Source organism: Nanorana parkeri, unplaced genomic scaffold (assembly GCF_000935625.1).
Source record: "Nanorana parkeri isolate BGI_ZX_2015 unplaced genomic scaffold, ASM93562v1 scaffold1040, whole genome shotgun sequence".
Lineage (NCBI taxonomy): Eukaryota > Metazoa > Chordata > Amphibia > Anura > Dicroglossidae > Nanorana > Nanorana parkeri.
The window spans coordinates 371,558-383,795 of record NW_017307308.1 but is presented as its reverse complement, the minus strand read 5'-3'; the positions used below and the strand labels follow the sequence as shown (position 1 = coordinate 383,795).

General features: G+C 46.2%; 1 protein-coding gene across 1 annotated transcript in view; it reads right to left on the bottom strand.

The window, feature by feature from the left end:
* Positions 1-12,238, bottom strand: part of DAAM2 (dishevelled associated activator of morphogenesis 2) — a 202,585-nt gene that overhangs the window by 18,957 nt on the left and 171,390 nt on the right. Inside the window, exons 19-22 of the mRNA XM_018567383.1 lie at positions 8,498-8,582; positions 2,819-2,925; positions 2,071-2,159; positions 218-386 (exon numbers count right to left, since the gene is read on the bottom strand). Coding sequence (XP_018422885.1) covers positions 218-386; positions 2,071-2,159; positions 2,819-2,925; positions 8,498-8,582 — 450 coding nt within the window. The remainder of the gene's footprint in view (positions 1-217; positions 387-2,070; positions 2,160-2,818; positions 2,926-8,497; positions 8,583-12,238) is intronic.

The following is a 12,238-nucleotide window of genomic DNA, read 5'->3' as shown; positions in this document are numbered from 1 at the left end:
TCCCCCCCCCCCCCCATTACATCAGAGTCTTCTCCTTTAACATCACAAGATTTACATCACATTCAGCATCACCGATGGCTGTATTGCTTGAAGTACTTTAAATCCCATTAAATCTTTATGATGTAAATTAAATAAACTAGTCAGTGCCACGAAATGACGATTCCCGCTCATCTCCAGCTGTCACTCAATTGAAGAAAATTAATTTGCTTTGGCTCACCTGTCTATACTGGATTTTGTGTCAATGATTTTGTTCAAGCTTGCGACTTTAAACCCAAAGGCGTTTCCTCGCTGTCCTTTGTTCATGTAGTTTCCGAACGCCAGCACCACCTCCAGGAGCTGCTTTAACCGCTTACTCCGGGTCAGTTCCTTACACGCCATGAGGAGAGCTTGGAAGACAAAAAACAAACTCCTTTTCAAATCCAGCATGAAAAACAGGTCCGTATACCAGAAACTGGGTTTTGGGGGGTCTGGTAAGCTGGGACGCCCAATGGCCTGTTGTATGTCCCCCTGCCATAATTCCCAGGCTCTGTTTCTGTCCACCTTGTGGGTGTTCCAGCTTTTCCTGTTGCATGCGCTATCATATAAAATAAATGCAAATCAAGAAAGGATGGTGGGAGCCACTCAAAAGGGGCACAGCAGATGTATAGACCCAGGATCTCAGTGTAGGGATGGTGGGAACACCACATAATGAGCACAGCAGGTGTACAGACCCGGGAACTCAGCACAGGGATGGTGGGAGCTCCTCATAATTGGCACAGCGGGTGTACAGACCCGGGAACTAAGCACAGGCATGGTGGGAGCTCCTCATAATTGGCACAACAGATGTATAGACCCGGGAACTCAGCACAGAGCTGATTGACACAGCAGCTGTGCAGAGTAGACCCAAGAACTCAACACAAGGATGGTGGGAATACCTCATAATGGGCAACAGCAGGTGTGCAGACCTGGGAACTCAGCTCAGGGATAGTGGGGACATTTCATAATGGGCACATCAGGTGTACATAACTGGGAACACAGCACAGGAATGGTGGAATCCCTCATAATGGGCACAGCAGGTGTGCAGACCTAGGAATTCCCCATAGAGATTTCACCAATACAGTCCCCAGGTGACAGAAGAGACTGTGAGGGGGTTTAACCCTCCAACAGCTACCAAAAATCAGAATAGAACTTTTGGGTGGACTGACCTTTTAAAAAAAGCTTTTCACTGATCATTCCTGAGCCACCCAGATGGCAAGAACCCTTCATAATGGGCACAGCAGGGACATATAAATGTTACCAACAGAGGTCAGGAAACTGTTAGGTTGTTTATTTCTGCAGCATCCAATAACACTGAAACAGTGGTGTAACAATAGCCATAGCGACCCAGGCGGCCGCTATGGGGCCCGTGCACAGGGGGGCCCGGGTCGCTATGGCATGTGGGGGTGCTGGCTGTCACAGACACAGCTCAGCAGCGGCCACGGCACATTTCCTCTCATAGCCGCTGCGGAGCTGTGTCAGTGACAGCCCGCCGCTGCGGCAGATGAGGGCGGTGTTCGGAATGGAGGAGGCGGGGCCCGCCTCCTCTTACATCACTGGCCAGCGACCTAAGAGCAGGTGGGGCCAGTGATGTAAGAGAAGGCAGGGCCTGTCGATAGAAGAGGAGGCGGGGCCCGGGGACGGAACAGAAGTCGGGGCCTGGCGACCACAGAGGCGCTGACAGGTAAGAGATCTCAGACCCTGCAGAGCCCACTATAGAGAGTCTATAGGGTCTCTGCAGGGTCACTCTCCGCTGGGGCTCTGCAAGTGGCATAACTAATCACGGGGCCCCATACAAAAGTTTGCTATGGGGCCCTGTGATTTCTAGTTACGCCCCTGCACTGAAACATCAGTTTTGGGTGAAATGGCCCTTTAATCAGTTTTAAGATTTTGTAGCCTGTACTCCATGCCCCCCATTTCCAGGTGACAGTAAGAAATGAGCACACACATCTCAGAAACACTGTAAATCATTGTACACATATTGGTGTGGCTTTGTGTTTCTACTTCTTGTACTGTATGTTCTCGTGACAGGTTCCCTTTGCTGTTTCCGCTCACCTTCCACCTTGGGTTTGGTCTCCGCCAGCCTCTCTGGCAATTTCTTCTTGAAAAACAGAGCCTGCAGCCGCTGCTGGTAATGGTCGATCCTGGAGGAGAGGACAGAGCCGTTATGGTATCAGAAGAGGATATTTCTATTTGGGGGGCAACTAAACGAATTAAAAACATTAATTTAAAACTGTTTGAGAGCTGGAGGCAGGAAAAGTGTCCTTCTTGTCATCTGAAAACCAGTCACAATATTGCAATTGATTAATACTAATAACCACTTAAAGTGAACCAATGCCTTGTCCATGCAGAGCTTACAGAGGGCTGATGACTCCTCCCCACCACCAATTGACAGCAGTGGGTGTCTGAGCAGCCAATCACCAAGCACCAGCAATGTCACATGGCTGGCAGAGGAGTGAGTTTAATGCTCTTTCATACTTGGAAGTATCTGATATTCTTCTTCATTCCCAGAGGCTGAACAGAGCAGAAGGGGAGCAAAAGAAAGGAGAGTATGTGCAGCGTGTAGGGTGGCCATTTAAATGGACCTGTTTATTTCCCTTCATGGCATCATCACCCTTCATGGCTGCTGTAAATGATCACCCTGATAATAACTATTTAGGTTAGAATGTTGGCATCTATATTTTAGATTAGAAAATAAAAAAATGATTATACTGCAAGCATGGTATACACAGAACGCACCATGTTATTATGGGACACAACCAGTCCCTGCAAACCCCAATAAGAGGGTCACCTGCCGCCTTACCTGCTCATCTCGAACAGGAATCGATCTGCTCTCGCCATGCGGTCAATTTCGTGCTTGTGTTCCTCCAGCAAGTCAATGTCGCTCTTCTCGGGTACAAATTTCAAGAGCTGGTGAGACAACACAAAGGCAGACCCTTTGATTAGATTCAAAATAATGGTATTTAAAGTGCATGTACAGACAAAACTTCTTTCTTTGTTTAGTTTTGGATGGATTGTGGAAGGGCAAGAACCTTTCTAAGCGTTTTATTGTCATCTCTGTCCTCGCTGGGGAGATTCACCTCTCTGTTTTGTCCTGGTCACCCAGAATATGATGGGAAATTCAGAATGTTGGAGTTGTCTTAGGAACTGGTGTAAAAGGGAAATCTAACTGCGACACCAGTTGCATTGTTTCTCGCTCTCCTTTGGCTTTACATGCACTTTTATTTTATTTATTAAAATAAACAATAATACAACTCAGGAACTCAATGCAGGGGTGGTGGGAGACCCTCAAACTGGGATACAATAGGTTTGCAGACACAGTAATTCAGTACAGGAACAGTGGGAACCCCTCATAATGGACACAGCAGCTGTACAGACCCATAAACTCAACTCAGACATGGTGTAAGCCCCTCATAATGGTCACAGCAGGTGTACAGACCCAGGAACATAGCTCAGGGATGGTGAGAGCCCCTCATGATGGACACAGCAGATGTGCAGACCCAGGAACTCAGTACAGGGATGGTGGGAGCCCCCCATAATGGGAAAAGCAGATGTAAAGACCTGGGAACTCGGTACAGGGATGGTGGAGCCTCTCATAATGGGCACAGCAGATGTACAGACCCGGGAACTCAGTACAGGGAGGGTGGGAGCTCCTCATAATGGGCACAGCGGGTGTACAGACCCGGGAACTCAGCACAAGGATGGTTGGAGTCCCTCATAAGGGGCACAGCAGGTGTACAGACCTAGGAATCCACATAGAGATTTCACCAATACAGTCCCCAGGTGACAGAAGAGACTGTGAGGGGGTTTAACCCTCCAACAGCTACCAAAAATCAGAATAGAACTTTTGGGTGGACTGACCTTTTAAAAAAAGCTTTTCACTGATCATTCCTGAGCCACCACCAAAAATAAAAAAGGGACAATTATAATACAGTGATGTCACATTCTTGTGTCGGACTCACAAGGCACATTCAATAAGCTTTGTCTTTGAAAAGAAGCAGGATATTCATTTAAGTAGACCCTGAACACAGATCCAATGTATCAGACTACGCCCCGGGGTAACATCACTTAATAAATACTAAGTGAGATCCTCGTGCCGCACGTCTGCCCCCCTCTGACCTTCCACCCCTTAGTAATGTCTGTTGCCGCAAGCTGTCCGGATAGCGGTCATCTTACAGACTATCCAGACTGAAATCATGACACGTGTGACACTGGCGGCGGTCGGGGACATATGCAGAGAAATGAATGACTTCCTCTATGACCAGAGCTGGTTATATTAAAAGTAGTCGTCTAGTCTTCGGTATGAACATCATTCTTACATACAGCTGTCAGTGTCTCACTTATCAGTGCCGGCATTTGTATCAGAAGACAAAACGGTCAATGTTCCCTCTCCCAGTACATACAACTGCTGTGAAATAAATCACAATTCTGGAATGTATCAACTCCACACCCGAGTCTCTTCTTAGGAATACATGAAGAGCAAACACCATTTTATATATACATATACAGTATATCTCCTCCACTTTTCCTTTTACTGCCTGTCAGTAGGACTCTTAAGTATGGGACGGTGGCTAAAGTGTAAGCTCCTATGGTGCAGAGCCTGATGTGAATAATTTGATGTTCTCTGTACAGCACTACAGAATATATCAGAGCTATATACATGTATAATAACAATTAGGGATGCACCGATACCGGTACTCGTGCAAATGCTCCGAGGCCTAGCCCGATACTTCCAGTATCAGGAAGGAAGCCGGGCAGCGCGTCATTACACGCTGCCTAGCTTCCTGATTGGCAGGGAAGCCGGCTCCATGGTTCCTTGTCACTTGTGTATTGTCACAGCGTAATGACTTGCCAATCAGGAAGCCGGTTGCCGCGTCATTACTGCTCCATGCTTTCACATCACCTAGTGACGAGAGGCATGGGGACGGCTTCCCTGCTAATCAGGAAGCCAGGTGGCGAGTCATTACACACCACCTGGCTTCCTCAATCGGACTTTCGGTATCGGCGAGTACCGGGAAAAAAAATATCGGCACTCGTACTCGATACCGAAATACCAGTATCGGTGCATCTCTATTTATAATAGTGTGAGACTGTGAGTGGACATTAGAGTGTAAGCTCTCTCTGGTGCAGAGACTGATGTGTCTGGCTCAGTGTTCCCTGTGCAACGCTATGGCATATGTCAGAACTATATAAATGTATAATAATAGTGTGTGACTGTGGGGGGGGGGTTAGAGTGTAAGCTCTTCTGGTGCAGAGACTGATGTGACCAGGTTAGTGTTCTCTTTACAGCACTTCAGAATATGTCAGAGCTATATAAATGTATTATAATAATTATGTGTGAATAATGATAATAACACTGCAGACAAAGTGGCAGTACTATAAATTATTAGGCGGAATTGTTCCTTTTGGTTTTTGAATGATTTATTGGGAAATTCAGGTCACGGTGACATTGGCCATATTTTTATCACAGCCAATGTTGCATTCACCGTGTTCACATGGCCTGTTACAGATTTAATCAATGACTCCCCAAAGGAAATTCTCTGCGTTAGATCCCCCCAAGCCTCCTCTGCACATTCGCCACAATGCAGACGCAAATCTTAGCCTAACATCCTTGTGAGCATACGCTGGTTTGAAGACTCAGATATTGGGAGCGAATGGACAGCGAATGTTGTCCTCAAGATGTGCTTAGCTTTCCCCCGACTTTTACAGCTCTGCATCCTACAAGCCAGCAGCGGCTGATGTATAATTTCACAGCAATCTCCACAGCCAATATTTTCTATAGAAATGATAAAAAGCGAATTTCTGCCGCTGCCAAACCAGAAGCTGGGAGACAGCAGACAGTCTGCAAGTCTCACTTAGAGCTCATTAGTGCAGGATAGACTCTGGCCCGGGACTTGTCTGAGGGGCTGCAGACCACAAAGAAAGTATTGTGTGTAAAACAACACCAACTTAGTCAATAAAAACTCCCATTTTAGTTGAGGAGCTACCGAATCCTGCGGATAACACATTGCGCGCTTGGCGTTTTTTTTCCATAGCTGACTGCGCTTTATAAAGTAAGGAAACCTTTTAACGTCCACATGAAGAAATCGACTTCTTTAGCTTGGCAGGTAAAGTGACCCTGTGAGGGTGGAAATATGGGAGCCGACATTGTTGACTTGTTTTGAAAGCTTCACTTTTGGCGGGAGACAAAGATCGCAGATGTGAAGGAGCGATGTGCTCGCTCAAAGAAAGCAATGTGATTTGTCTCTGGGCATTTGTAACTCTTGCCAGAGCTTCAGGTTATATCATGGTGCCAGATCCCCCCTGCGTGGGTGACCAGTCTTTATCACTTCTCTGTCAGTGAGTGTAGGTAGTGGTCTGGGACCCGCCCCCATATAAGGGAGCTTGTTGTAATTATACTGAGGATGCTGCATGGATTGTCCCACCCATTCATGTTGGCTAAGTATTATTGATCAGGAGTGCCGCTGTTCCGGTCTTAGGGTACGCATGGCTGGCTGCAGAGTACCCTGCCTGAGTTAATGGGGGGCCCAATCGGTCCTGGCTGGGGTTAAGGAAACCGAATGAAGCATCCACTTATGTAAGAGTGGGGTTCGGGAGTACTTCCCTAGGTGCGCCATCTGGCAGGGTCCAGGAACTCTTAGCTTGAATGAGTCTACCTGGTCTGATCATGGGCTGGGAAGAAAGGGAGCCCTCTGTGTCAAGCTCCCCCTGGGAGTGGCGCCTTGGGGGTGCCCAAGTAGCACTATAGGTTTGGGACCCCGTTGTGTAAATGACACGATGGCCATTACACCACTTGTTTTTTTCTGCACACCGCCTATTGGGCTAGACCATTTGGCTAAGAACGGGGGACATTTTTTATACCGGACTGCAAGGCCTAGCCTTTTATTTAACAGATAAATGATTTTTACTTGGAACCTTTCCTCCTCTGTGCTGTCCCAGTTTACACTATGAACACACCTGCTCCAACATGTCTTTCGGGAGGTCCTCTTGTTCATCCATCTCCATGATGGCTTTCTTGATCTCCTCATTGGAAAGTTTGAGCCTACAAATATACAGAAAGAACACAACTATTACTAGTAATCACACACACAAAGTAAATCAGGGTTGTCAACTGTCATCAAGAAGATAGAATTCTCTGCTGGGTGGAGGCCAACCCCTGGTCTGGTGGGGGACCTCTGGAGCACTACACCAGCAGATATATTGCTCCTCATTTGGGTGTTGCCACTGGGATCCTGATACATACTGTATATACATGTTGGGACCCAAAATTGCAAACATGTGGCTGGGCTCTAGTGATTTATTTGGCATATCTTACTATACAGGTTAGCAGATTTATTGTAACCCCATCTGAGTTTTGGCATTCCAGGACCTCTTTTATGTCCTCTATGTTCTCCTGTTGGTTGGGAGTTTGTCCTTGGTTTGTTGAATGACTGATTGTATGATTCTCTTGAAATATATACATCTTCTATATCTCCTGTAGAAGTCTTTTTTGGGAAAAGTTTTGAGTTCTCCTCATCCCACAGCAGGAATAAGCATCAATGAACTGAAATAGCTACTGGTTTAATATAGTGCTGTACTGCTGTCAATAGTGGTTGATGGTAATAGAGGGCTGTGCAGTGGGTATATAAGGCTACATATGGAAGAATAAAGAATATTTGTGATCTGTGAAACATGGGGTATACAAAATCATATGAAACTTCCTTTATGTGTTCTTATGTGATTTTTAAGGTTTATCACCAATGAAAACCTCTTTTAATGCATTATAGCAGACTTTCTCAACCAGGGTGCTCTCTGGCTTGCTCAAGGGAGCCTTGAAATCTTCACACAGCGTCATACCTTACCATGGTGCAGACGGGCTGGTCACCAGCATCATAATAATGAATGCCAGTAATCCAGGGTGGGTGGGATCCAGTCAGAAAAGAACAGACATTCACCTTCATCAGATCTGCTCCGTCTCCCACCCGGGGCCATGCTGCCGCAGCTGTGGCTCTTCATGTGTTGGTAGGACTCTGATATGAAGGTCGGGACTGAGGACTCTTTTGTAAAGGGAACTCAGGTGTGAATGGCTGGGGTTAAGGAAACCGAATGAAGCATCCACTTATGTAAGAGTGGGGTTCGGGAGTACTTCCCTAGGTGCGCCATCTGGCAGGGTCCAGGAACTCTTAGCTTGAATGAGTCTACCTGGTCTGATCATGGGCTGGGAAGAAAGGGAGCCCTCTGTGTCAAGCTCCCCCTGGGAGTGGCGCCTTGGGGGTGCCCAAGTAGCACTATAGGTTTGGGACCCCGTTGTGTAAATGACACGATGGCCATTACACCACTTGTTTTTTTCTGCACACCGCCTATTGGGCTAGACCATTTGGCTAAGAACGGGGGACATTTTTTATACCGGACTGCAAGGCCTAGCCTTTTATTTAACAGATAAATGATTTTTACTTGGAACCTTTCCTCCTCTGTGCTGTCCCAGTTTACACTATGAACACACCTGCTCCAACATGTCTTTCGGGAGGTCCTCTTGTTCATCCATCTCCATGATGGCTTTCTTGATCTCCTCATTGGAAAGTTTGAGCCTACAAATATACAGAAAGAACACAACTATTACTAGTAATCACACACACAAAGTAAATCAGGGTTGTCAACTGTCATCAAGAAGATAGAATTCTCTGCTGGGTGGAGGCCAACCCCTGGTCTGGTGGGGGACCTCTGGAGCACTACACCAGCAGATATATTGCTCCTCATTTGGGTGTTGCCACTGGGATCCTGATACATACTGTATATACATGTTGGGACCCAAAATTGCAAACATGTGGCTGGGCTCTAGTGATTTATTTGGCATATCTTACTATACAGGTTAGCAGATTTATTGTAACCCCATCTGAGTTTTGGCATTCCAGGACCTCTTTTATGTCCTCTATGTTCTCCTGTTGGTTGGGAGTTTGTCCTTGGTTTGTTGAATGACTGATTGTATGATTCTCTTGAAATATATACATCTTCTATATCTCCTGTAGAAGTCTTTTTTGGGAAAAGTTTTGAGTTCTCCTCATCCCACAGCAGGAATAAGCATCAATGAACTGAAATAGCTACTGGTTTAATATAGTGCTGTACTGCTGTCAATAGTGGTTGATGGTAATAGAGGGCTGTGCAGTGGGTATATAAGGCTACATATGGAAGAATAAAGAATATTTGTGATCTGTGAAACATGGGGTATACAAAATCATATGAAACTTCCTTTATGTGTTCTTATGTGATTTTTAAGGTTTATCACCAATGAAAACCTCTTTTAATGCATTATAGCAGACTTTCTCAACCAGGGTGCTCTCTGGCTTGCTCAAGGGAGCCTTGAAATCTTCACACAGCGTCATACCTTACCATGGTGCAGACGGGCTGGTCACCAGCATCATAATAATGAATGCCAGTAATCCAGGGTGGGTGGGATCCAGTCAGAAAAGAACAGACATTCACCTTCATCAGATCTGCTCCGTCTCCCACCCGGGGCCATGCTGCCGCAGCTGTGGCTCTTCATGTGTTGGTAGGACTCTGATATGAAGGTGGGGACTGAGGACTCTGATGTGAATGGCTCTCCTGATATGAAGGGTGTGGACTGAGGACTCTGATGTGAACGGGGCTCCTGATATGAAGGGTGGGGACTGAGGACTTCTGATGTGAAAGGGGGCTCTTGATGTAAAAGGAAGGTTCCTGATATAAAGGGGGCTCCTGATTTCAATGAGGAGTTCCTGATGTAAAGGGGGCTGCTAATTTGAAGGAGGAGTTCCTGCTGTGAAGGGGGCTCCTGATTTCAAGGAGGGGTTCCTGATGTGAAAGGGGGCTCCTGATTTCAAGGAGGGGTTCCTGATGTGAAAGGGGGCTCCTGATTTCAAGGAGGGGTTCCTAATGTGAAAGGGGGCTCCTGATTTGAAGGGGGGATTCCTGGTGTGAAGGGAGGGCTTGTAATGTGAAGGGGGACTATGATGTGAATGGGAAGTCTGATGTGAAAGGGGGGACTTTGATGTAAAAGGAGGGGCCTCTCTTGGAAAGGGGGACTCCAAGTGTGAGAGGGAGTGAAGAGGGGGTGACTTTGATGTAAAAAGGGGGGGGGCCTGATGTAAAAGGGGAATTCTAATTTGCAAGAGGAGCTCTGATGTGAAGGGGGCTTCTTATATAAAGGGGTACTCGGCTGTAAAAGGGAAACCCCACTTTTTGTGTGTGTTTTTTCTTGGTGTGCACCCTTAAAATCCAACTCCTACCTCGTATAGGGGTCCGCTATGGATTTTGTAGGGGCCACGCATCACTTTTTTTACATTTTACACTGGGGTGCCTCGAGATTTTGTGTACTTTTAAAGGGTGCCGCGACTGAAAAAAGGTTGAAAAACGTTACATTATAGTCTACGATATCTACTTGCATGCTTGGCACCTAAAAAAGTACCAAATAGTATATAAGTAATTCTAAACTGCAGATGTGAAGACTTTATAGACAGACAACTTTCATCGGGTATTTTGCACAGTTATAAAAAGTTAACGCCGCATATCTGATATAAAGGGGGCTCCTGATTTCAATGAGGAGTTCCTGATGTAAAGGGGGCTGCTAATTTGAAGGAGGAGTTCCTGCTGTGAAGGGGGCTCCTGATTTCAAGGAGGGGTTCCTGATGTGAAAGGGGGCTCCTGATTTCAAGGAGGGGTTCCTGATGTGAAAGGGGGCTCCTGATTTCAAGGAGGGGTTCCTAATGTGAAAGGGGGCTCCTGATTTGAAGGGGGGATTCCTGGTGTGAAGGGAGGGCTTGTAATGTGAAGGGGGACTATGATGTGAATGGGAAGTCTGATGTGAAAGGGGGGACTTTGATGTAAAAGGAGGGGCCTCTCTTGGAAAGGGGGACTCCAAGTGTGAGAGGGAGTGAAGAGGGGGTGACTTTGATGTAAAAAGGGGGGGGGCCTGATGTAAAAGGGGAATTCTAATTTGCAAGAGGAGCTCTGATGTGAAGGGGGCTTCTTATATAAAGGGGTACTCGGCTGTAAAAGGGAAACCCCACTTTTTGTGTGTGTTTTTTCTTGGTGTGCACCCTTAAAATCCAACTCCTACCTCGTATAGGGGTCCGCTATGGATTTTGTAGGGGCCACGCATCACTTTTTTTACATTTTACACTGGGGTGCCTCGAGATTTTGTGTACTTTTAAAGGGTGCCGCGACTGAAAAAAGGTTGAAAAACGTTACATTATAGTCTACGATATCTACTTGCATGCTTGGCACCTAAAAAAGTACCAAATAGTATATAAGTAATTCTAAACTGCAGATGTGAAGACTTTATAGACAGACAACTTTCATCGGGTATTTTGCACAGTTATAAAAAGTTAACGCCGCATATTCAAACTTTTCCCAAATTCAAATCCTGGCTTCTCGTCTTTTCAATATTGGATCTCTAATAATAAATGAAGGTGACAAAGCCGGGCCCATATTAGCTGCTTTTTCTTGGCAGGCAAAATGGATAAAGGTGTTAGAAGGCAAAAGTAAAATGAATTCATGATCTGCCAACGCTGACTAGGAAACATTGGAGCTATGCTAAATTTAGAGCGTTCACTCCATTTACATTAACCAGAATTTTATATCATATCATTTAGAAGTCCTCAAGCTTTTCAGACTGCTGTTAGAGCCGAATTACGGCCTTATGTCATAAGATTCTGTTCTTTGTGCTCTTCTTAGGGCGGAATGAGTTTATTCTAACTGTGTACACCCAATGTTATAACATTCCGAAAATAAATGTATTTTTGTACTTAATTCTGCTGGTGTATGGCCAGCTTTAGTGTTTGCATCTCCACCACACACTGTTCCCTCAGTGATGTCCACAGCACTACACAGTATGTGCACTGGATTCTCCACTGCACTGGACAGCTCTCCATCCACCTTCCACATTATGTTCTCTGCAGCTTCCCCCTCTCTGTCTACAACAGCTTCTATTGCAGGTCCCCTTCTCCCCATTGACCCTGATCATATCTGCCAATGTTCACATCACTCTCCATCCCAATCTGCCCAAACTGCTCTCCATCCCAATCTCTCCACACCGCTCTCCATCCCAATCTCTCCACACCACTGCCCACCCCAATCTCTTCACACCACTGTCCATCCACTGTCCATCCCAATCTCTCCACACCACTGTCCATCCCAATCTCTCCACACCACTCTCCATCCCAATCTCTCCACACCACTGTCCATCCCAATCTCTCCACACCACTGTCCA